At 67.8% G+C, this 23,450-nt stretch overlaps 5 protein-coding genes across 5 annotated transcripts; 3 read left to right on the top strand and 2 right to left on the bottom strand.

Annotated features, from left to right (window-relative positions):
* Nucleotides 1-1,814, top strand: SCRN2 (secernin 2; the record flags this gene model as incomplete). The annotated part of the gene is made up of 7 exons (XM_080359894.1): nt 1-171; nt 257-438; nt 519-718; nt 798-1,013; nt 1,133-1,298; nt 1,376-1,553; nt 1,656-1,814. The coding sequence occupies 7 exons, from the start codon at nt 1-3 to the stop codon at nt 1,812-1,814; spliced, it is 1,272 nt and encodes a 423-aa protein (XP_080216020.1).
* A 215-nt stretch (nt 1,815-2,029) lies between these two features.
* LRRC46 (leucine rich repeat containing 46) lies at nt 2,030-4,066 on the bottom strand (the record flags this gene model as incomplete). The annotated part of the gene is made up of 8 exons (XM_080359732.1): nt 2,030-2,388; nt 2,490-2,638; nt 2,919-2,988; nt 3,102-3,211; nt 3,307-3,353; nt 3,599-3,707; nt 3,798-3,870; nt 3,958-4,066. 8 exons carry the CDS (start codon nt 4,064-4,066, stop codon nt 2,030-2,032), a joined length of 1,026 nt encoding a protein of 341 aa, XP_080215858.1.
* A 361-nt stretch (nt 4,067-4,427) lies between these two features.
* MRPL10 (mitochondrial ribosomal protein L10) lies at nt 4,428-6,411 on the top strand. The gene is made up of 5 exons (XM_080359919.1): nt 4,428-4,522; nt 4,676-4,845; nt 5,173-5,337; nt 5,445-5,589; nt 5,835-6,411. The coding sequence occupies exons 1-5, from the start codon at nt 4,486-4,488 to the stop codon at nt 6,083-6,085; spliced, it is 768 nt and encodes a 255-aa protein (XP_080216045.1). The 5' UTR covers nt 4,428-4,485; the 3' UTR covers nt 6,086-6,411.
* Nucleotides 6,412-7,980: 1,569 nt separating this feature from the next.
* OSBPL7 (oxysterol binding protein like 7) lies at nt 7,981-13,863 on the top strand (the record flags this gene model as incomplete). Its single annotated transcript, XM_080359733.1, has 22 exons — nt 7,981-8,073; nt 8,264-8,386; nt 8,528-8,581; nt 8,686-8,799; nt 8,886-8,993; nt 9,087-9,207; nt 9,292-9,395; nt 9,483-9,575; nt 9,686-9,815; nt 9,921-10,045; nt 10,235-10,315; nt 10,391-10,522; nt 11,006-11,096; nt 11,170-11,447; nt 11,740-11,877; nt 11,953-12,016; nt 12,089-12,167; nt 12,249-12,393; nt 12,998-13,139; nt 13,226-13,352; nt 13,429-13,551; nt 13,749-13,863. The coding sequence occupies 22 exons, from the start codon at nt 7,981-7,983 to the stop codon at nt 13,855-13,857; spliced, it is 2,574 nt and encodes an 857-aa protein (XP_080215859.1). The 3' UTR covers nt 13,858-13,863.
* An 813-nt stretch (nt 13,864-14,676) lies between these two features.
* On the bottom strand, nt 14,677-22,647 carry TBX21 (T-box transcription factor 21; the record flags this gene model as incomplete). The annotated part of the gene is made up of 6 exons (XM_080360004.1): nt 14,677-15,316; nt 15,416-15,477; nt 16,195-16,353; nt 16,425-16,546; nt 16,630-16,784; nt 22,190-22,647. 6 exons carry the CDS (start codon nt 22,645-22,647, stop codon nt 14,677-14,679), a joined length of 1,596 nt encoding a protein of 531 aa, XP_080216130.1.
* Between the last annotated feature and the right edge of the window lie 803 nt (nt 22,648-23,450).

A 23,450-nucleotide genomic window follows, 5' to 3' on the forward strand; every position in this document is an offset into this window, starting at 1 on the left:
ATGGCGGGGCAGGATCTCGTGCCCTCATCCTGCGACTGCTTTGTGGCGCTGCCGCCGCACACCGCCGTGCCCGCCGTCATCTTCGGCAAGAATGCCGACCGCCCGCGCCACGAGGTCCAGGAGGTCGTCTATGTCCCCGCTGCCACCCACCATCCCGGGGACAAAGTCCAGGTGAGATCACGATGGGGCCAGGGTGGCCGCAGGGGACAGTGTGCTGAGCGTGCCAGGTCTCAGCCTCACTCTGTCCCCCCTGCAGTGCACATACCTGGAGATTGAGCAGGTGGAGAGGACGCACGCGGTGGTGCTGAGCCGCCCCGCCTGGCTGTGGGGTGCTGAGATGGGCGCTAACGAGCACGGTGTCTGCGTGGGCAACGAGGGCGTCTGGACCCGCGAGCCCGTGGGGAAGGACGAGGCGCTGCTGGGGATGGACCTGGTGAGGTGAGGACCGTGTCGTGTGTGTCCCCTCGCTCCCACACTGTCCCCCAACGCTGGGTGACGCGGCGCTGCCGGCGCGGCAGGCTGGGCTTGGAGCGCGGCAGCTCTGCCCGGGAGGCCGTGGAGGTGATCACGGCGTTGCTGGAGCGCTATGGCCAAGGCGGGAGCTGCAAGGAGGAGCCGGTGCCCTTCGTCTACCACAACACCTTCCTGCTGGCCGACCGCACCGAGGCCTGGGTGCTGGAGACGGCCGGGCGGTACTGGGCAGCCCAGCAGATCCGAGGTGCGCGGGGGCTGGTTGTGCTGAGAGGACGGGGAGCCCTGTGCCCCCCACCCAGCCTGAGCACCCTTCGCTTTTGCAGAGGGCAGCCGCAACATCTCCAACCAGCTGAGCATCGGGAGGGAGATCACGGCCGAGCACGCGGGGCTGCGGCAGCGCGCGCGCAGCCAGGGCTGGTGGAGCGGGGACGGCGAGTTCAGCTTCGCCGAGGCTTTCTCCCTGACCGACCAACCCCCTCGCATGGAGGCTGCCAAAGCCCGCTACCGCGCCGGCCAGGAGCTGCTGCGCCAGCACGCAGGTGGGGACGGGGACACAGACAGGGACAGGGGATGGGGATGCCCGCCCCCGGCTCACCCCGCCATCCCCACGCTCCCCGGGGTGCTGATGCTGGTGACATGGCTATCCCTTCCCCGCCAGGTCACATCACGGCGGAGACGCTCATGGCCATCTTGCGGGACAAGGACAGCGGGATCTGCGTGGACTCGGAGGGGTTCCGCACGGCGGGCAGCATGGTGTCCGTGCTGCCCCGTGACCCCGCCGTGCCCTGCGTCCACTTCCTCACGGCCACCCCCGACCCCTCCAGGTGAGGACAGCCCCGCTGCGGGGGTGACAGGGACGCGGCAGAGCCGGTGCCAGGTCCCCATGGCTCCTCTCCGGCAGGTCCGTCTTCAAGCCCTTCGTCTTCGCCCCCGGGCTCAAGCCCGCGCCGCAGGTGATATCTCCCACCTTCCGCGACGACCCCGCCAAGCAGATCCCGCGGTTCCGCAGTGTGGTGGATCGGCGCCACCAGCTCTACCGGCACCATCAGGCGGCGCTGGAGCTGATGGAGAGGGACGAGGTACCACAGACCCCTCCCCAGCCGCTGCCGCGGGATCCCCGGTGGTGTGGGACGCCGTCAAAGTCCCCAAGGGTGCCCGGTCTGAGCAATCCTCCCAACCAGGAGCGGGGCCAGAAGCTGCTGGAGACGCTGCAGGAGCTGGAGAAGCAGGGGCTGGAGGGGATGAAGGCGCTGCTGGGGGGCACGGTGACCCCCCACCCCGAGGAGCTGGCCGACCTCTTCTTCGACTGCGTGGAGGCAGAGATGAAGTTCTACACATAAGCTCCCCACCCTGACTTGCCCCGGAGGAATCGGCGCTTTGGAGAGGTGGCCACGGCCCGAAATGCGAGCGTGAGGGGAAGGAGAGGGACGTGGAGCAGGACTTGGGGTCCTGCACCCCTGTGTGTCTTTTCCCACCACAGGCCAGAGCAGCCGGTGCCCCCCAGGGCTGGGAGCCCTGTGTCAGACAGACAGACTGATGTAGGAATAAAAAAGCTTTAATCGCACCCGTGCAGTGCCGTGTTGGTGCAGGAGATCGGGGGTAAATGCCTGTTTCTTGGTCCTTTGGTGCGATTTTCCTCCTCCGGAGCCTTGGTGCGGGGCTGCCCGTGGTCGTGCCGCCTGCTGGGTGCTGGCAGGGGTGGCAGCTGTGTCCCCGGCTTCGCGTGGGGACGCAGCTGAGCCCTCGCGGGGGCCGCGGTGCAGGCGCCTCCCTCTTCCCCGGGGCTCAGCAGCACAGCCCGACGCTCCCGCAGCGTCTCCAGCTCCTCCAGCCGGGCCCGGTGCTCACTCAGGGCTTCCCGGCGCCGCCGCCGCGAGCGCCCGGCCAGTTCCTGCTGCAGGTCCGCAAAGAAATCTGCAGGGAGAGAGTTACAGGAGATCTGGCACAGCCACCCGAGAGCCCTGTCACCCTTGGGGACGGAGGGACCCGAGCATGTCCTACGTCAGTCTGGGCACCTTTGTCTACGGTGAAAGGGCTGCTCGGCTCAGAGAGCAATTTGTCATCTTCGTCCTCGCTGCAGGAGGAGCCTCCTTCCTCCTCTTCCTCGCGGACGGGCTGGTTGTCCAGCTGCAGCAGGTGGGGCAGGGCCCCCAGCACCCGCTCTCTGCAAGCACCCAAGGCAGAGCAGATGTTCCTCTGTCACTGGGAACACTTTGCGAGGGCACTGAACCCCCTGGCACCGTGTTCCCCCAGCACCGCACCCCCAGCACTGCTCCGTGCCACCGACTGAGGCAGAAAGTCACATTTCTGGGGATTGGGTGGGGGGGTCAGGCTGTATTTGTTATCTGGGGGGGGGGGGGGGGCTGTACCCTGCTGAGGGGCTTATGTGATTCGGGGGGCTCTCTCTCTCCCTCTGCTCCCCCTCACATGCCCCCCCGACCCACCTGTATCCATGCTGGTGGGTGCATCCGTTCCCCGTTAAGTCGAGGAGCCAGAGGCTGCGGGGCAGCTTGTCTGTAGAGATCAGAGAAAGCAGAAAAAGCTGCCGAGATGGGACCTGACCCCCCCTCCACCAAACCCCCTCTGTCCTTCCCTTTCCTGCCTGTAGCCCCGTCTCTGCATCCCACCTGGGTCCAGCGTCTGGATCTGGTTGTGGGACAAGTTGAGGACGCGCAGGTGTCGCAGGGGCTGCAGGTTCTCCACCCTGCGGATGCGGTTGCCGGCCAGGGAGAGGAACCTGCAGAGCACGGGGGCGTGAGGGGGGGACCCCACTGCTCCTCGAGGCGCAGGAGGGAGCCCCGCTCTCCCCTCAGGGGCAGGAGCTGCCCATACCGCAGGTTGGGGAAACAGCCCAGATTCTCAATCTTCTCAATTTGGTTCTGAAAAGAGAAAAGGGGGTGACATGTTTTCCCGAGTTTGGGAGCACCTTGGGTTTGCTCCAAGCTGTGATGTCCCAGCACTGCCACGGGAGCTTCACGGAGGGGGTACAGGGCTGTGACAACACGGGGGACCTGGTAGAGTCCAGCGGGACCCCAAGGCTCCTCGTGTGAGTTTGAAAACCAGCAGATGCCAGCGTGAGGCAGAGCTGCGGGTGTTTGCGGGACTGGTCACCGCCGTGTCTTACCCCCTGCAGGTAGAGGCTGCGGATCTCCCGCAGGCTCCAGAGCCTCCCGATAGCACAGATGTTCTCCCGGTCCAAGAGGAGGGTCGGGGGGGACGGCAGCTCGATGGACCTGGAGGAAGGGGGGTGCTCGGGGTGTCCCTTGTGCACAGAGACCCCCGGCAGGCTGGGCGATGGGGGTGGGCTCTGTGCGCACCCTCACCGGCTCTCGGGGTGCGGGGGCTTCCTCGTGTTGATGAGGCTGTTGGTGAGAGTCAGCCCTGGGGATTCACAACCTGTGGGGAACCTGGAGTGATGGGGGGTCCACCTCCCCAAACCCCCCCAGGCTGACACAGGAGCAGCCCCTGCAATGGCTCACTCACCCCCAAGGGTCTCCTGCTGCCCAGCCGTGCCGGGGGGGTGCTGGCCTGGCTCCACATCCCTTCCTTGGGCCGTGAGGTGGGTGTCTGGGGGAGGCTGTGCTGGCCCCATCGCTCTCTGTGCAGGACAGGGTGCTGAGGCGATGGGGGACAGGAACCTGTGGGCCGAGGGGGTGGCTGGGGACAGGACTGCGGGGCTGGGGGGGCTCTGTGAGGGGACCTCCAGGTGGGGCACAGAGACCCCGGCGCTGGAGGGGACCATGGGGCTGGGACCCCCGGGCTGGGGGTCACAGAGACCCCCGGGCAGGGTCACCGGGACCAGCCTCCGGGGGTGGGAGACACAGGGACCCCCGGATCGGGACCGGAGGGTTCCCGGGTTCCGGCGGGAGCGCAGGCCGCAGCGTGCCCGTTGCTAGGAGACGGGCAGCGCCGGAAGGGGCGGGGCGCCTGTCTCCCCTGACAGCGCCGCGCGTCCTCTCCGCGCATGCGCAGCGCCGGTCCGCCCGTCTTCCCACAAGCCTCTGCGCAAAGATGGCGGCGCTGAGGAGCGTCGCGCCGTGGCGGGGGGGTGAGCGGCTCCGGACCGGGGCTGGGCCGCCCCGCGGGGCTCGGGACAGCGGGGACGGGGGCCTGGCGGGGGGGGGCGTGTGTGCGGCCCGGCCCGGCCTGGCGTCCCCGAGGCGCCGGCGCTGAGCGCGGCCCGCGGGCCCCCTCTCCGCAGGCTGGCTGCCCGCCCTGCAGCTCGTCCGCCACGGCTCCAAGGCCGTGACCCGGCACTGGAAGGCCATGCACTTCCAGCGCCAGAAGCTCATGGCCGTCACCGAGTACCTGGCCCCGCGGCCGGCCGTCCCGCCGCGCTGCCTGGGCCCCAGGAGGGAAGCTCCCCAGGAGGTAATTTCCAGGTGTGGGGGCTCGTTGTCCGGGGAGAACGGGGGGTTTGGGCACCCCGTGGGTGTGCTCGGCTGCGGGGGTTTAACACGGGGGCCGCAGACCCCCGGGAGCGCCCTGCCCGCCTTGGGGTGTGTGAGGGCTCTGCGGGGTGTTTGCTGCCCCTTTTCATCATGTTCTTTGGGGCTGGGAGATGCCCCAGTTGTTAGTGAAACGCTGGAAACCGGGTGAGTCCTGATCCGTGGCAGAGGGTCCGTTGCAGGGTCCGATCTGGGGGGGCAGCAGCCGTTGTCCGTCCCCGTCGGCCCCATCGCTGCTCCCTCCCCACAGGACAATGGTTACGCGCAGCTCCTGCGGCGGCAGGTGGAGGAGGCGTTCCGGGACAATCGTATGATCGCCATCTGCCAGTACAACTCCATGCCCGACGAGGACTTGGTGCTGATGAGGCACTACCTCCGAAAGCACAACATTGAGGTCAAGTTTGTCCTGAACGAGGTAGGGACAGAGCTGCCGGGGCGGAACCCCGTGTGGTTGTCGGGTGGGGATGGCGGATGAGAGCCGGGACGGGTGAAAAGCTGCGTTTTGAGAGCTGTCCCCCCCAGATTGTCAGACCCGTGCTGTCCCAGTCTAAGTACAAGAATCTCCTCCCTCTCTTCGTGGCGCGTAACATCCTGCTGGTGAGCCCTGAGGCGAAGGTGAGGGAGATGCTGCGGGTGCTGAAGGGAGTTCCGCAGGTCAACCTCCTCGGTAAGAGCCTTCCCTGCGTCCCCGTCTGTTTGGGGCTCCTGTCCATTGCTGGGGAAGGTCCTCCCTTGTGCAGGGCCCACGCTGATGGGGCTGCATCTGCAGGATTGTTGTCGTGTCCAGTAAAACGAGAGAGTGGGCGGGAAAGGGTTTGCAGGAGTGCCCCTTTCTTTAGCGCCAGTGGAAGATGAAATGGCGCTGGGTTTGGCGCCTCATCTCCTGCTCTCAGCTCTTCTCCTCTCTCCCAGGCGCCTGCATCGACGACACCATCCTGAGCAGGCAGGGTGTGGAGAATTTCGCTAAGCTGCCCCCGCTGGAAGCCGCTCAGGGCCAGACGGTGGGTGCGCTGGAGCTCCTGCCCTCCCAAACCTCCTCCCTGCTCCAGCGCGGCTCCGCACACCTCACGGCTCTCCTGGACCAGCACATCCACCGGCTGCAGACCGGGGAGACGGGGAGCACGGCCGAGCCCTCACCTGCACAGAGCTCGGGGGCTCATTGACACTGGACCCCCATCCCTGGGGTTGGCCGGGAGTCGGTTCTGTCACTGGCTGCGCTCAGGGGGGTCAGGGATCGGATATCTGGCACCGGGTTGGACTGAGGGTCCTGCAGCGTCACTGTTTAGGGACACTAACCTTTCCTCTCCGCACCGATGGCACTGGGAGTGTCCCAGCTGCGTTCTGGGTGCTGTGGGGTTGCAGGTGGAGGTCGTGGGGAGGGGGCAGAGCGGACGGGGACCCACGGCAGTGCTGGCGGGGGGGACACCAGAGGCTGTGAGCCCCCCATGCCCTCTGGAATGAGAACAGTGCGGGGCAGCCCGGCAGCGTCACCGAGCTGCATCTGCGGGATCGTTTTCTTGTCCATTAAAGATGGTGGAGATACCGGAGGCCTTGTCTTTGATTTGGGGGGTGGGCTGGGGGGTTCCTGCCCCTAACTGTTGGGGGGGGTGGAACTGGGCGTGGCTTCGGGGCTCTCCTGGCACAGAGTGGGGCTGGGGGGTGGGTGAGGGATGTCCCGGGGGTGCTAAAGTGCAGTCTGGGGAGTGGGTCCTGGGACCCCCGTGGGGTGGTGCTGCTCCCGGTGTGCCCCACCCGGGCTGGGCAGAGCTCGGGGCTTGGCCCGTGTCCCCTGGGGGGCGGCTTGGGGAGGGGCAGCAGCCTGGTCGAGACCCTGTTGCGGGAGAGGAGCCGCCCCCGGTACCGCCTCCGCCCGTGCCCGGGCCGGGGGAGGGTCGGGCTGGGCGCGGGGGGTCCCGGTGCTCCGTGCTGGCGGTTCCGGTCCTCCACGGTGCAGGGGGCAGAGCCGAGCGGCTCCGGCGCCTCCTTCCGTGTTCCGGTTCCTGCAGCTGCCGGCCGGGATGCGACCGGCCCCGGCTCCGCGCCCGCCGCCCGCCCAGGTGAGCACCGGGGACCCGAACCGGGGGCGGCACCGGCCCCGCGCCCCCTGCCAAGGTCCCGCCGCCCCCGGAGCCGGACCCGGCTCCTGCGCGCTGCGCCGGGGGTGACACTTGCCGGGGGACACGGCGGGGAATTGGCCCCACGCAGGGGAGCACCGGGCTGCGGGGGTCGTGCCCGATGTTGTGCCCTGTCCGGGCTCTGCCCCCCCGCGCTGGGGGCTGCGGACAGAGGGGGCGGCTGGGGCGACCCCCAAACCCCGCTGCCGGGCCAGGGGTCGGTGCTGTCCCCCGGCAGCGCCCGGGGGTCCCCTAGCTGGGCAGGGCGGGGGACCGGGCTGCGCTTACCGGGGCCGGCGGTACCGGGACTTGGCCGCTGTCCCCTGGTTGTCCCAGGACGCTGGGGACAGCGGGTACCCTGTTGGGGCAGCGCTATGGGGTGGGGAGCTTCCCCGTGCCTCAGTTTCTCCCTCCTGTAATTGAGAGGAGCAAAGGGAACACCCGGGCCAGGTCGGGGTTTTGGGGGGCATGTCCTGGCTCGAGGGTGCCGGGGTCTCTGTACCCCGTGTCACCCTCCCAGCTGTGCCCGCCACGGGAGTGTCACTTGTCACCGAGTCTGTGGGTGATGGGGCAGGAGTGGGTCCGGACTCTGGACCCGGCGTGCGGTCGAGGGATGGGCGTTGGAGCCGAGATAAGGCTGGGTGGGTCAAAGGCTCCACCTTGCGCGGAAGCTTCTGGGTCCCGGACGAAGTCACGTGCGAGGTGTCCCACTCCCAGGGACAGGAGGGTCCCCCACCCCTTGTCCCCACAGGGAAGGGCTGGGGGTGTCTGGCCGGGCAGGAAAGCTGTGGGCAGGGGGGTGATGCCCACCCTGGGCTCCTTGATGTGACACCCCCTCCCCGCAGCGGCTCCCACTGTGACAGCTGAGCTCGGACCTCCAGCTCCACAGCACGGACGGGACGGGGGGCTTGGCCGCCCCGCTCAGCCCCCCCCGCTCGCCGGCCATGGGCAGCCACGAGAAGGACCCGTCCTCTCCGAAAAGGGCCCTGTCCCGCTCCAACAGCACCGTGTCTTCCAAGCACAGCAGCGTCCAGCAGGTTAGGGGACTCCAGGCTGGGGGGGTCAGCAGGTGGTGCCCCCAGGCTGGACTGGGGGTGCTGTGAGGCCCCGAGGGGGCTTCAGCCCACTTTAAGAAGGTGTCCCCTGGGGAATACCAAGTGTCCCTGCCCGGGGACAAGGTGGGGAGCACCCCTGGTGACAAGGGACCCCCACGCTGACCCCTGGCAGGGCTCGGAGAGCTGGGAGGTGCTGGAGGAGCCGCGGGCGGGGGGCAGCCCAGGCCGGGAGGTGCGGCGGCACGAGGGCTACCTGCTCAAGAAGAGGAAATGGCCCCTGAAGGGCTGGCACAAGGTAACGGGGCAGCTGGCGCTGGGTGTCCCCTGGCCACCTCTGGGTGCTGTCCCCAGCCCTGGGGTGATTTGGGCCCCTGGAGAGGGGTGCTGCATTGCCCAGGCTCTGCTCCCCAAAACAATCATCCCTCTCTGTCCCCAGAGGTACTTTGTGCTGGAAAACGGCATCTTGAAATATGCCACCACGCGCCAGGACGTGAGTGTGGGGACACGCTGCATCTGTGCAGCCCCTGAGGGCTGGGGGACACCCTCAGGAAGGGGGGGCTCTTCCCCCTGACATGTGTCCCCGGGACCCCCCAGGTCCTCAAGGGCAAACTGCACGGATCTATTGATGTCCGTCAGTCTGTCATGTCCATCAACAAGAAGGCGCAGCGGGTGGACCTGGACACGGAGGAGAACATCTACCACCTCAAGGTGCTGGGGGGGCTGCAGCCAAGACCAGGGGCTTTAGGACCCCCCCACCTGTGTCCCTCCCACCCCAGCTCACCCCTGTCCCACAGATCAAGTCCCCGGAGCTCTTTGCCAGCTGGGTGAGCAGCCTCTGTTCCCATCACCAGGGCGAGGGGCCCAGGGGGGGCCCCGCGGGGAGGACCCCCCCCAACGCGCAGGTGGGTGGCACCTCGGGGTGGCGATGTGAGGCAGCGCCTGGGCACAGGGCTCCCCATGACCGCCCTGGGGGTGTCCCTGGTCCCCCGCTGCAGGGCCCGTGGATGCGGATCCTGCCCTCAGGCAGCGCCCCTGCCCTGTCCGCCCTGACCAGCCCCCAGGACAAGGTGGACGCGTGGCTGAAGGACAGCGAGGGGCTGGAGCGCTGCTCGGCCGGTGAGCAGGGCGGGAGGGGACGTGTGGGGCGGGGGGGCTCCCCTGTCCCCCCTCGCTGACCAGGCTCGCTCTGTGCTGCTGCAGAGCTGTCGGAGTGCCAGGCGAAGCTGCAGGAGCTGACGGCCATGCTGCATAGCCTAGAGGCCCTGCACCGCATCCCCTCGGCCCCCCTCATCTCCAGCAGCCAAGTGAGCGGGGTGGTGGGGGCACGGGGCTGAGCATCGAACCCCCTTTCTGGGGAGGGTCCGGCTCCAGCCCCCTCCTCTCATTTTCAGCCCTCGGCCGCCACGGAGAGGCCAAAGAAGGGCAGGAGAACCACCAAGATTTGGTGCACCCAGAGCTTTGCAAAGGATGACACCATCGGCAGGGTGAGGGTGGGTGGGCGGGTGTCCCACTGAGCTCTGCTGCCACTAGCTGAGCCACTGCCCCCGGACAGAGCCCCCCGGGGCCCCACTGACCCCCGTGTCCCCCCCACAAGGTGGGCCGCCTGCATGGCTCCGTCCCCAACCTCTCGCGCTACCTGGAGCCATCCCAGAGCCAGCTGCCCTTCAGCCTGCCCCCCGAGTACAGCCAGCTGCAGCGGAGCTTCTGGGTCCTGGCGCAGAAAGGTGGGATCAGGCGGGGGGCTGAGCCCCACCGGGGGTCCCAGTGGCGGCAGGGCGGGTTCTGGGGGTCATGCCGCAGCCCCAGCACCTGCCCGTGTCTCCTGGCAGTGCATGGCTCGCTCAGCAGCGTGGTGGCCGCGCTGACGGCCGAGAGGGCCCGTCTGGAGGAGATGCGGCAGGCGCTGGACCGGCGGCACTCAGCACCGCGCCCCGGTGGTGCCGGCAGTGCCAGGGTGAGGAATCCTGGGGGGTCCGGGCAGGGTCCTGGTGGAGCCTCCAGGGGGTTGTTGCTGCTGGGTGCAGTGAGTTGTCAGGTCTCAGCCTGGTGCTGGGTGCCCAGGCAGCTGCAGGGTGACCTCCCCTCCCCATTGGGATGGACGGGACATACTGGGGGGTTCAGCTCAGCCCCCCCACCTCTGCAGGCTGCCCTGCGGCGCTTCCACTCCCTCTCCGTCTCCTCTGACACCACTCTGGACTCCTTTGCCTCGCTGCACCCCGACGAGGTGAGGGGGAGGCAGGATGGGTGGGGGTCTGGGCCCCCCCCGGGCGGGGGGCTGAGGCGGTTGGTGTCCCCGCAGCCGGACGCGCTGCCAGCCAAGGGCCGCGAGCAGCAGCTCTCCAACCGCAGCATCGTCTCGCTGGCCGACTCGCACACCGAGTTCTTCGACGCCTGCGAGGTTCTCCTGTCCGCCAGCTCCTCCGAGAACGAGGTGGGGCGGGGCTTCGGGGGGGGGGCATCGCAAGGGGATGGGGCTCTGCAACCCCCCCCCCCCGCTGTCCCTGTTCAGCTGTTTCTGGGGTTTCATCTCTCACTTTTCTCTCCCCCGCCCTCTCACCATTAGTTGACCCGAAAGCTACCCCCGCTGCCCTCCATGTCCCCCCCGGTCCCCATATCCCCGGCAGCCCCCCGTAGCCTCCAGCCTGGGGGTCTCTGCAGTCTCTGAGCCCGGCAGCGGGGGCCGGGTGCTGCCGGTGCGCCCCCCCCGCCCCTGCTCCCCCATCCTGCAGCCCCACCGGTACCCACCACCCCCTCCCCATCCTGCCCCCGCCCAGCCCATCCCAGGTACCCGAGTCTCGTCCCATCCTCCCGGGGGGTCTCTGCCTGTTACAACCCCTCCTGTCCCCCCCACTCTGGGGTAACGCCCCCGCCCCGGGACCCCCGAAGCCGCCGACGGTTCCCTGCGCCCTCCCAGCCCTCGGACGACGAGTCGTGCATCAGCGAAGCCACCACCAGCGTCTGCGAGGACGCGGCGGAGCCGGGCGGGCCGGGCCGCCCCCCGACAGGTACAGGGAGGGGACACCGGCGAGGGGACCGGGGGGGGACCGCGGCTCCGCCCAACCGCCCGCTGCCCGGCAGGAGCGGAGGGTGCGGGGATGCCCGTGGAGCCGCCGCCGCTGGAGCTACCGGGGCCGGACCCGCAGCGGCGGAGCCGCCTGCCCGCCCCCCCCGCGCCCCCGGGGGACGTGAGCCTGTGGGGGCTGCTGCGGAGCAGCGTGGGGAAGGACCTGTCACGCGTGGCGCTGCCCGTGCAGCTCAACGAGCCGCTCAACACGCTCCAGCGGCTCTGCGAGGAGCTGGAGTACAGCGGGCTGCTGGACCGCGCCAGCCGCGCCCGCGACCCCCGCCAGCGCCTGGTGAGACGGAGGTCGGGGACACGGGGGTCTCCTGGAACATGTGGGCGCGGGGGGCGGAGGCGGACACGAGGGTCAGCATCAGCACCGGGCGTGGGCGAGGAACGCAAGACAGAGCGAAACTACGCCCGCTGGAGGGAGGGGCGGAGAGTTACCCCGCCCCGAGGGGGCGGAACTGTGTTTTACCACGCCCCGAGGGGGCGGAGCGCGGCGGTACCACGCCCCCGAAGGGCGGAGCGAGGTCAAACCACGCCCCCAGAGCGCGGTGGCAACGGTGACAGGTGTGCGGTCACAGGTGTACGTGGCCGCCTTTGCCGTGTCCGCCTACGCCTCCACCTACTACCGGGCGGGCAGCAAACCCTTCAACCCGGTGCTGGGCGAGACCTACGAGTGCGTGCGGCCCGACCGCGGGTTCCGCTTCATCAGCGAGCAGGTGGGGACGGGGACTGGGACGGGGAGGGGGACGGAGCGGGACGGGGCGGTGGCACGTCCCTCTTCCTTCCGCCAGGTCTGCCACCACCCTCCCATCTCCGCCTGCCACGCTGAGTCTGACAACTTCATCTTCTGGCAAGGTGGGTGCCCAGGGGGTGTTGGGGACTCGAGAGGTGTCATCAGGAGGTCTCACCTCCTCCCACGCCCCCCAGACATGAGGTGGAAGAACAAATTCTGGGGCAAATCCCTGGAGATTGTCCCCGTGGGCACCGTCAACGTCCAGCTGCCCAGGTGAGAGCCCGGCAGGTGACCTCCCCCACTGCGGTGTCCCCCTGTCTGTCCCCCCCCAGTGACACGCTGCGCTGCCCACAGGACCGGGGACCACTTTGAGTGGAACAAGGTGACCACGTGCATCCACAACGTCCTCAGCGGGCCCCGCTGGATCGAGCACTACGGGGAGGTGCTGATCCGCAACACCCGCGACGCCTCCTACCACTGCAAGATCACCTTCTGCAAGGTGCGCCACCACACCCTGCCCCGCCCTGCCACACCCTGCCCCGCCCCGCCACACCCTGCCCTGCCACACCCTGCCCCACCTCGCCACACCCTGCCCTGCCACACCCTGCCCCGCCCTGCCACACTCTGCCCTGCCACACCCTGCCCCGCCCTCCCCTGCCACTCCCTGCCCCACCCTGCCCTGGCCCCACCTCTCCCTGCCCCCAGCCCCTCCCTGGCTCCACCCTTTAGCCTCTGGGCTCCGCCCATCCCATAGCTCCACCCTCCCATGTGCCCAACTCCACCCCTTTGTGCATCAGCCCTGCCTGGCCCCGCCCCTTCAGGTGTGGCCCCGCCCCTTCACCCACATATCATCTAAATGCTGTTGTTGCCCCGCCCCTTCCCTGACCCCACCCTTTTCAATGGCCCCGCCCCTCACTTGTGCCCCCGCCCTTTCCAAATAGCCCCACCCTTTTCTCAGTGGCCCCACCCCTCACTTAGGGCCCCACCCTTTCCCAGTGACCACACCCTCTCCCGATGGCCCCGCCCCTCACTCAGGCCCCCCCCGCCTTCCCCACGGCCCCGCCCCAGCCCCGCCCGCTCCGCCCAGCCCCCTGTGGCCGCAGGCGCGGTACTGGGGCGCGGGGGCCAACGAGGTGCAGGGCGCCGTGCTGAGCCGCAGCGGGGCAGTGGTGGAGCGCCTGGCCGGCAAGTGGCATGAGGGGCTGCACCGCGGGCCCCCCCCGGGACAGTGCATCTGGAGAGCCAGTAAGGACCCGGGGCGGGTAGGGGGGGCTACGCTGGGGGGAAAACCCCAAGCTGAGATCTCAGCACTGTGCCCCCCCACCCCACAGACCCCATGCCCCACGACCATGAGAGGAATTATGGCTTCACCCAGTTTGCGCTGGAGCTGAACGAGCTGACACCCGAGCTGCGGCGGGTCCTGCCCTCCACCGACACCCGCCTGCGCCCCGACCAGCGGTCAGCAGCGCCCCGGCACCGTGGGGGGGGCGCCGAGGCTGCCCAGCTCGGTGCAGCGATGTGTCCCCCCCAACAGGTACCTGGAGGAAGGCAACGTGCCCGCGGCTGAGACGCAAAAGCGCCAGATCGAGCAGCTGCAGCGGGACCGGCGACGGGTGATGGAGGAGAATAACATCACGCACCAGGCTCGCTTCTTCAGGTCTGGTGGGGGGGCTGGGGGGGGTCCCGGGACTGGTGTATGGTGTGACGGATGGGACACAGCGGTCCTGGGGCTGACATTGGGGTGATGGTTGGGGACCTTGTGGCTCAGAGGGATGCGGGGCTTTCAGGGAATGGGGGAGACCCCCTGGGGGTGTCGATGGCCCCCCCCAGCTGTGTGTCCCCTCCCCCGTGCAGGCGGCTGACGGACTCCAGCGGCAAAGAGTCGTGGGTCACCAACAACACCTACTGGAAGCTGCGCCTGGACCCCGGCTTTGCCCACCTGGACAGCGCGGTGCTCTGGTAGCGACCCCCCCGCGGGGCGCTGCGCCCCCCCCACCTCATCACAGCAGAGACACCCAGCAGTGGGGCTGGTCCTCTCCGCACTGGGGGTGCAGCCCCCACCCCTCAGGTGTTTTGCTGGTGTTTAAGCAAAACTGTGATATAAAAGTGGGGGGCACAGGGAGTGTCCCCCTCCTACCCCAGGGCAGAGCCTCGGGCTGGCTGGGGTGCTTGGAGATGGGCTGGCAGTGCCCCCCTGGCCCTGGGGACACAGGACCCTGGCTGACCCTGTGGGGGCAGCGGGGGGGCCTGGGGTGCCCGCGGGCGGGCAGACCCCTTGCCCCCCTGCAAACTGTGCACTGCTCTAATAAAGGCTACAGGGAGCTGGGGAGTGCAGAGAGCTTCCTTCTCCCCCCTCCCAGCCCAGGATGCCTGGGTCCCCCCAGGGAAGTGGGGGACATGAGTCCCTTAAACCCCCCCATGCCTCAATTTCCCTCCCGCACGCACAGAGCAGAACGGAGCCCCACAGTGTCCCTTTTATTGCAAGATATGCTGCTGCCCCTGGCCCCACGCCAGGCACGGGGGGGGCTCAATAAATACTTCAGCGTTAACCCCCCCACCCCTTAAAAACCACTGGTGACAAAAAAAATGCTCTGTCCCCACCCCCATCCCTTCCCAGTCACCCCTGTGGCCCCACTGGGGTGGCACCGGGGGCTCATTGTCTGGCTGCAGCCCACCCCCGGCCACTCAAGTCTTCCCAGGATATGGGTGGGGGCACACAAAGGACCAGCTCCCATTGCCTCGGGGTGCCGGGGGGAGGGGTGTCTGAGCCCCCCAGCGCAGCTCAGTTGCCGTAGAAGCCGTAGTAGCCGCCATCAGCGCCCAGGTCCTTGTCGTAGATGTCCCCGTTTCGGGGGGGGGGCGAGCTCTCGGCGCTGGAGGGGTACGGGGACACCCGCCGCCGCTTGCACTCGTACAGCCCCGAGTCCGAGGAGTCCCCCGAAAGCGTGGGGGGCGGTTCGGGGGGGGCCCAGCCCTCCGCCTCCTTCCCCTTTTCCTCCCGGGGCTCCCGGTACCAGCCCAGCGCCCCGGCGCTGCCCTTGGGGCCGAACTGCCCGGGGCTCCAGCCGCCCCCGAACCCCCCCGGGCCCTCGGGGTAGTAGGGCAGGGAGGGGTGGGGGGCGAAGGGTTTCACCCCATAGGGCACTAGTTTGCCCCCCCCGTACCCCACCTCGTAGCCGCCGTACTCCAGCGCCCCGGGGGCGGGGGGCTGCTGGGGGGTGAAGTACCAGCGCGGGGGGTCCTTGGGGGGCAGGGGCAGCGGAGCCCCCCGCTCTGCCCCCGCGAAGAAGCGACCGGGGGGAGGCAGCGAGTACTGCTCGGGCAGGAAGGGCTGGAAGCAGGGGGCGGGCAGGAGCTGCTGGCACCCGGCACTGTCCGGCGGGGATGGCGTGAGGCGGTCGCCCTCCGAGGCCGTGTACATCCTGGGGGGGGGGGGGGACAGGGTGAGATTGGGGGGGGGGCAATGCCCTCCTGCAGCGGGGGTGGGGGGGACGGCAGAGGAAGGGTGCGGGGACACTCACGAGTCAAAGTTGTCGCGGAAGCCTTTGGCGAAGGGGTTGTGGTCGATCTTCAGCTGGGTGATCTAGGGGGGGACACATGGGGATGGGGGGGGCTGCTGCCAGCCTGCCCCTGCTTAGGGGATGCAGGGGTCACTGGGGGGCTACTGGGGGGACTACGGGGATGCTGAGGGGATACAGGGGTTACTGGTGGGACTACGGGGATGCTGAGGGGATACAGGAGTTACTGCGGGGGTATTGGGATGCTGAAGGGATGCAGGGGTTTACTGGGGGGGCTACTGGGATGCTTAGGGGATGGAGGGGTTTACTGGGGGGGGCTACTGGGATGCTTAGGGGATGGAGGGGTTTACTGGGGGGGCTAGTGGGATGTTTAGATGCAGGGGTTTACTAGGGGGGTTACTGGGATGCTTAGGGGATGGAGGGGTTTACTGGGGGGGCTACTGGGATGCTTAGATGCAGGGGTTTACTGGGGGGCTACTGGGATGCTGAGGGGATGCAGGAGTTTACTGGGGGGCTACTGGGATGCTGAGGGGATGCAGGGGAGGGTACCAGGGGTTGTGGAGATGCTGCAGACGGGGGGTGTTGGTGGCAGGGAGGGGTGCTGGGGTGATGCCAGTAGGGTGACGCTGGCACTGAGGACCTCAGGGGGCTGTTGGGCAGCATTGCTGTGATGACACTGGGCTGTATCAGAGTTTCTGTGGGCCTGGGGGGGTGCTGGTGCTCCTGTGCTGCTGGGGGGCTGTTTGAGGGAGGAAACTCAGGCTCTGGGGACCGGTACTCACGTCGGCGTTCTGGTAGGCTGTGACGGCGATGAACTGGGTCTCGGGGAATGCGAAGGTGTGGGTGTGCGGGGAGGGGTGCGTCTCCTCGCCCTCGCCCTCCTTCACCTCCGTCACATGCAGCCGCGGCTGGTACTTGTGCAGCGACTGCAGCACGATCATCTGGGGGGGCAGAGGGAGGTCGGGGGCACGTGGGGACACGGCGCAGCCCGGCGGGGTAGCCGGACCCTTACCTGGCCCACGTTGTTGGCTGCGCCCTTGTTGTTGGTGAGCTTCAGCTTCCCAAAGGAAACCTCTTGCCGCATCCAGTGCGCTCCCGTGTTGGGCGAGTCGGGGTGCAGGTAGAGGCGGTTCCCTAGAGGGGGGGACAGCAAGGATGGGGTTACCCCCCAGCCCCGGCATAGCGAGGAGGATGAGGAAGGGGATGGGAGGCCGTACCTGGCATGTTGCCCTCGGCTTTGCCGCACTGCACCCACTTGCCGCCCTGGTAGCGCCAGTGGTGCTGGTCCACCAGCACCACATCCACGCAGACGCTGTAGTGCGCCACGGGGTTGAGCCCCGAGAGGCTGAAGCTGAGGAATGGGAACATGCGCCTGGGGAGGGGACAGAGGCGCAGACACTGTCACCCCCCCCGCTCACCCCCAGCGCAAGGGCCTGCAGGGGGGGAAGCTCTGCCTTGTAGAGCAGGGATGGGGAAACTGAGGCACAGTGATGCCCTGACCCCCCCAGTGCCCGGCGGGGTGCCCGTGGTGAGGTGACTGACCCCGGCAGCTGGGGGATGCTCTCGGGGCTGATTCCCCCCCCCCGGCATCTTCCTCCCTCTCCCTGAGCACCTTCCGGATCGGAAACCAACACCGCTGCTATTTCGGGCTGGGCACCAGCCTGCGCCAAGGGCAGGAAGGGGACAGGATGGGACAGCCGGGGGGGACCCTGGGGCTGCAGCTGCCACCCCCCCGAGGGCTGCTCCCCACTGCCCCCCACTCCCGGGGGGGACCCCAAATCCCAGCCAAGCGTTGGGAGATAAAACCCTCCTCCCGCTCAGAGTTCAGTCCCCACTTTTCCATCACCAGCCCCAGTAGTCCCAGTAGCCAGACTGGGATCACAGCCGGGGTGGCCGGTTCAGCCCCCCCCAGCAGAGTTCAGCTCTTCGACTACGGCATTTTGGCACCCGCTGAGTTCTGGATTTTGGAAACCAGCCTCAGCAGCGCTGTCCCCACTGCCCGGCCACCCCATTAGCATCACCCACATCAACGAGCCATCATCAGGGAGCAGGACAGACCCCCCCAGGCAGACTGACATGGGGGGCACAGGGGGCCCCCATCTCCCTCTCGGCTCTGCCTGGGTGCGATACATGTGTGGCAATGGGGGACTCATCCTGACCACCCCCGAAAGGAGGGCTGGGGGTGCTGAGACCCCACATATCCCCGGTCCCCTCCCTCCCCTGAGCTGTGCTGCTTCCCGTGTGCCGGTACCGGGTGGGCGAGGGTGGGGGGCGGCCGGCAGCAGGGAGAGGCGCTGGTTTCACCCCCCTTCCCCATTTCCTCGAAGCACCGGCATTTCTTGTAAAACAGGTGCTGGGGCTTCTCCGAAAGGTCCCTGGCAAACCTCACCTGGGTGAGGGGTCCCGTGTGGGGCTGGGGGGGGTTTCCTCCTCCCCCCGTGGCAGAAGGGAAGGTGTGGGTCTGGTTTTGGGTTGGGATGGGGGGCTGCCCCCCGAGCCGCCCTGCAGAGACCGGTGGGCTCATGGCAGGGATGCAGGATGCAGCAAGGGGGCTGCTGCAGCAGGGACCGGCGGAGCCCCCGCGGCCACCATCCTGCCCTGAGCACGGTGAGGGGTTGGGGACGCACAGCCCTGGGTGTGGGGCAGGAGATGGGGGATCGGCCGCATCACCAGGGCCGAGGAGCAGTGGAAAGAGCACACACAGCCCGCGCTGACTCAAAATTGCCCTTGCGAGAGAGCGGGGAAAAGAAAAAGAAAGCAGAGCTCACGGCGAGGAGCCGCACGTGTGCTCCCCGGGGACGGATGGACAGCAGCACCGAGCGTACCCCGAGCACCGCGGTACCCCAGGGACCACCCAAACCCCATCCCACCACCAGTGTGCCAAAAGCGAGCGGCCCCCGAGGGTCACATCCCCTCCGGAGCGCGCAAGACGTGGCCGTGCCAAGGGCCACGGCAGTTCCTGCCACCGACACAAACTGCAGCCACATCAAAGGGCAGCAGCGAGGGGCTGCGCTGCCCCCGAGCCCCCCCAGGTGCCAAAACCCTCACCCACACTGGCTCCCAGCACAGCGGTGAACCGGGGCGAGCAGCCAGGCTGGGTGCTGCACCAGCCCTGAGCTGCTGCAAGGAGCAAAGAGGAAGAAAACAGCTTTTTTCTGGGGTTTTTTTTTGTTGCTTTTTGGGGTTTTTTTTTGCACCTCGCTTGCTCCGCCACCGCCGGCTCCCCGAGCCTCGAGCTGCTGGCGGAGCAGAGAAAGAGCCGCAGCTCACACGCTGCCGCGGTGCAAACCGCAGGGCTCGGCCGGGGCACGGCAGGGCGGGGGGTACGACCCGAAACCCTGCACACTTCGTGTTTATTTTTAAACCCCCCGGTGCTGGAGCTCCTGGGGCTGCTGCTCGGGCAGGACTCGGTTCCCTTGGGTTTGGCCCCTGCGGTTTGGGAGGTGCTGTGGTGGGGGGCAGGATGTCCCAACCAACTCACCCACACCTCTAGTGTCCCCCGCTTTGCACGTTTGTTTCTGGAGGTCTGGAAGCGGCCCCCAGCTCTTGCCCTGAGGTTTGTCCCTGCGTGAACCCCTTGAATTGGGAGGCTGGGGGCAAAATGGGCTGTGTGGCCATGGGGCAGGCAAGCCAGGGGACACAGGGCACTGGGGACACACCGGCACGTCCAGGGGACACGGATGTCAAGAGGACACGGGGTGATGTGGAACCCTGGGGACACCGGGGTCAAGGGAACAGAGGGAGCAGAGGGTCAGGGTGAACCCAGGTGAAAGGGAAATACGGAGCCCAGGAGCACAAACCCCCCCAGCAAGGGGAGCCCCCCTTGTCCTGTACCCTCCCTGCACCCCAGCAGCGCAGCGGGGGCGCTGCCAGCTTCCTGAGCCGCCTCCTCTCCCAGTACAACCCAGTGCAACCCAGTCGCATCTGCCACAAGAACCACGGCCCGTGGGAGATCGGCGCAGCCCCCGTTGCGCTCCACCCGTCCCCTGCCCCCATGGCACAGCTGCATGGCACAGCTGTATGGCACAGCTGCTCGGCGTGGCACGGTGACACTGCATGGCTGCATGGCACGGCATGGCACAGTGGTGTGGTGCTTCGCAGCTGCGTCACACAGCTGCATGGTTGCATGGCGCGGCTGCTCGGCACAGCATAGGCACGTGGCACAGCTACATGGCGGCACAGCACTGTGGCACTGGGTCCTCCTTGTCACCGCAGCCCAGCCAAACCATCCCCAAGTCCCCTCAAAAGGGCAGAGTGCTTCCTTGTGCTCCCCCAAATGCAGGGCCACCCCCTGCACCATCAAGCCAAAGCCAACCCTCATGTTAGCCAAATTCAAAACCAATCCTTGTCTCCCCAGCGTCCCCCCCAAAGGCAACACTAGCCCTTGTGTCCCCAAATGCAAAGCCGGCCCTTGTACCCCCAAGTGCACGGATTGCCCCCGAAAGGCAAAGCCAGCCCTGGCTTTGCAGCAGAAAGCCATGGGGCAGGAATTCCCCGGGCCCTTCGCAGCCGGGGCCACGGCGAGTCCTTGGGGGTTTCCACAGGAATCCTGCCCTGGCTGAGCCCAAGAGCTGCAGGGGATGGACGAGGGATGGGGACCTGCGTGGGAAACCGGCAGGAAATTAGTTTTGCGGGGTACGAGTGGGTGTGGGATGGCACAAAATCGCGTGGGATGGTGTGTCAGAGAGGCAGGGAAGGTGCCGGGGGTGTAAATCCCACTACCCGACCAGGTTCACCTCAGTGCCATCACGTCCCACCCAACCTCAGCTCCTCTCCATGGGGATGCATCCCAGGGACGCGGACAAGGAGGCGCCAGTGCCACCATGCAAGACGGGGCACCCACACCAGCGGGATGGGACATGTCCCCTGCCCCAGAGCCCCCCAGCCCCATGGGTGCCTGTTTTGGGGCACACACCCCCTGCTTTGGGTTTTTCCTGTGTCTCAGCAAGCGCTGCAGCCCGGCCCTGCACGTGGATTTTTGCAAAAGCAGCCCAGAGTCGGGGGAAACGGATGTTTTGTGGCTCCGAGTTTGACATCTCCCCGGTTTGGGTTTGCCATGAGCCCCCCAGCAGAGAGCGCATCCCCCCCACACCCCAGCCCCACTGCAGAACCATCACGGTGGGGATGGGGCTAGAAAGAGAACCCGAAAAATTGCCCGGCTTCAGGCTGGGAGCTGGCGGTAGAGCCCAGACGAGCTGCGGGGCGGAGAGGACGGGATCTCGGGGACACCCCAATTTCCAGACCCTCAGCACCAGATCCTGAGCCACCCTGATGCTGCGGGGGTGGGCTCTGCCCCGACACCCACCACAGCAGCTGGGGGAAGAGAGGAGGGACGCGATGGGGTGAATTTCAGCGTGTTCCGGTAGGACTTGAATGTTCAAAGGTGACAAACAGCCATCTGGGGGCCCCAACATCCCCGCCACCCCCTGGGCCGATGCTGGGGACTTGTCACCCCATTGGTGCCGGTTTTCTGCCGAGCGGCCCCGAGGCCGGTGGGGGGAGCGAGCCTGGGAACAGTCGTGGCAAACCAAGCGGCTTTAACGCGTTTAGACTTCCACCACATTAAGCAGGTTGGTCTCAGCATCGAAGTGACACCGTCTGTCTCAGGCAGGGAGGGGAGCGGGCACGGAGCATCGCTGCCGGCAGTGGGCAGAAAGAGACCCCCCTGGGCAGGGGGCTGGCGGTGTGGAGGGGGGGGGTCACTGCAGTGGGAGGGGCTGGGGGGTCTCTGCTGGTTACCCGGTGTGGGGCCAAAGGACGGGCTCAGGGGGGGTACCAGCATTTCAGGCTCCCCTTGCTCCAAGTTAGGGCGGCTCAAGGCCCCCCCAGGCCTGTATCGCACCCTCTAGACCCTGCAAGCGGGGGTGTTGGCAGTGGTGGGGTGCACTTTAGCTCCCCCATTTCACCCCCAGCTCCAGGACCCCCAGCCTGTGAACACCCCAGGCAGGAGGTGGCACAGAGGGGACAGCAGGTGCCCGGCCACCACGTCAACAATGGCTGTTTTGGCACCCAGGATGTTTCCGAAACGCTCCCCCTTCCCCAAGCACATCAAGGGCACCCGGCCTCTGCCTGCCCCACAGAGTAAGGCGGGGGATTTCCATCCCGGGGGGGACAGCAAGTAGAGGGGGTGTCCCCCACCCACCCGCTGTGCTCCGGGGACCCTCCTGCACCCCAGCCAGCGCTGGGCTCTCACTACTTGTTGCGGCGCTGAGCTCTGGATCCGGCCTGGATAAACACTGCCTCAGCCCCCCCAGCACCATGTCCACTGGCTTCCTGGCACAACAAACCCCGCCTGGAGCTCCAGACCCCCCCTCTCCCACCCTGACATGGGTGGGGGCACCCCCAGACCCCCTTCTCCTTCCAGTAAGCCTCAGCAACCCTAAAAAATGAGACCTAAGGGGTTGGGTCTGCTTCACTCCTGCACTTTTTTCCTTTGCTCACACAGAAAGATGTCACCCCCAAACCCACAGGGACCTTTTCTTGCACACACACCCCACCTTGCATAGGCAGATGGGGACCCCCAGCCCCACAAACACCCCCACCCAGCACCTCCAGCCCTTTGAGAAGACGAGACAGGAACCTTCAGCCCCTCATCGTGCCAGCCACCCCGTCCCATTCCGCAGCCCCCCAGCCTGTCCCGCACCCTTCTCTGCACCCCAGCATCCCCGTATCCGCATCCCTGACCGCACCGAACCCCCACCGACGCCTGCGCAGGTCCCGGTATCGCTGCCTCTATCTGTCCCAGTGCCCCCCACCCCGGTAACCCCCACGGCTCACCTGCCCTGCTTGGTGATGATCATCTCGGTCTGGTGCTTGTGGAACTTGGCCCAGAGCGGGTAGTTGTTGAGCATCACCTGCACCTTCCCGGCCGCCCGGTACCCGGGGAGGGCGCAGAGTGGCCCGGAGCGGGGGCACAGCGGGGCGGCCCCCCCAGTGTAAGCGCCCTCCGCACCCGCGTACAGCTCCGCGCCCGCGTAACCCTCCACCGCGTAACCCTCCACCGGGGCGGCGGCGGGAGGCGGCGGCGCCCGGTAAGGCGGGCACGGTCCCACGAACCGGTTGCCGAAGGTACCGGGAGCACCGTAGGGCAGCGGGGGGGCTCCCGGCTCCGGTCCTCCCCCATCACCGTAATAAGCGGCGGCGTCCCGGGGGCCCGGCGGCTCCTTGGCGAAGCTGGGGGTGCCGCTGAGCATGGGGGCGGCGGGGCGGGGGGTGCCCGGCTCCAGCGCGCCCATGGACGGGCGGGGGGCACCGGCCCCGCTCAGCCACTCATGGGGGGGCCCCACCGGTGGCCCCGGGACCCGGAGCCCGGGAGCGTTTCAGCGGCGCCCGCCTCGCCGGGCTCCCGCCGCCCCCTCCATGCCCGGCGGCCCCGCGGGACGGGGGGGCGAGCCGGGGTAGCCCGGGGAAAGCCAAGGGGAGGAGGGGGGGCGAAAAAACAAACCTGAAAAAATTATAATAAAAAACCCCAAACACCTGGAAAAACCCCAAAAGTGCCGTTGAAGGGGTGTCCCCGCCCTGCCCCTCTGTTACCGGAGCTGCTGCCGGTGCCCTCACACGTTCCACCGGCCCGGCCCCGTGGCTCCGCGCCTCTTATCCAAAGAAGCAGCTCCGAGCCGGGAGCTCCGCCCACCCCCCCCGCGGAGGCGGCCCCCACCGGGCGGGCCGGGGGCGGGACACGCGGGGCCCGGACACGCGGGGATGCGGGAGGGGATGTGGGACACGGGGGACAGGGAGCGTGGGAGGAGATGGGGAACACGTGGAGACACGGGGAGCTGGGGGGTGGGGAGGTGGGGGGGGGTGGGGGACACGGGAAGGGACAGGGACACTACGAGGAGACACAGAGAGTGACCAAGGGGACAATGGAGAGCCCACACTCCTGGGTGCCCGACATTTTGGGTCCCCCCTGCACATTCTGGTGTCACAGCACACACAGGAGGTGGCTCGGGCTGGGGGCTCGTCCCCTTCTGGGCCACCTTCCCCTTCTGGCAGGTTTGGGGTGCTCCGAGTCCTCTGGGCACAAGCTGTGCTCCCCCAG

Source organism: Nesoenas mayeri (genome assembly GCF_963082525.1).
Source record: "Nesoenas mayeri genome assembly, chromosome: 26".
Classification (NCBI taxonomy): domain Eukaryota; kingdom Metazoa; phylum Chordata; class Aves; order Columbiformes; family Columbidae; genus Nesoenas; species Nesoenas mayeri.

Excerpts from the sequence above, each read along its gene's own strand:
- MRPL10 (XM_080359919.1), top strand. The coding sequence starts at position 4,486 with ATGGCGGCGCTGAGGAGCGTCGCGCCGTGGCGGGGGG. Across the intron at positions 5,338-5,444 it reads TCAAGTTTGTCCTGAACGAG|ATTGTCAGACCCGTGCTGTC; the intron begins GTAGGGACAGAG and ends TGTCCCCCCCAG. Across the intron at positions 5,590-5,834 it reads TCCGCAGGTCAACCTCCTCG|GCGCCTGCATCGACGACACC; the intron begins GTAAGAGCCTTC and ends CCTCTCTCCCAG.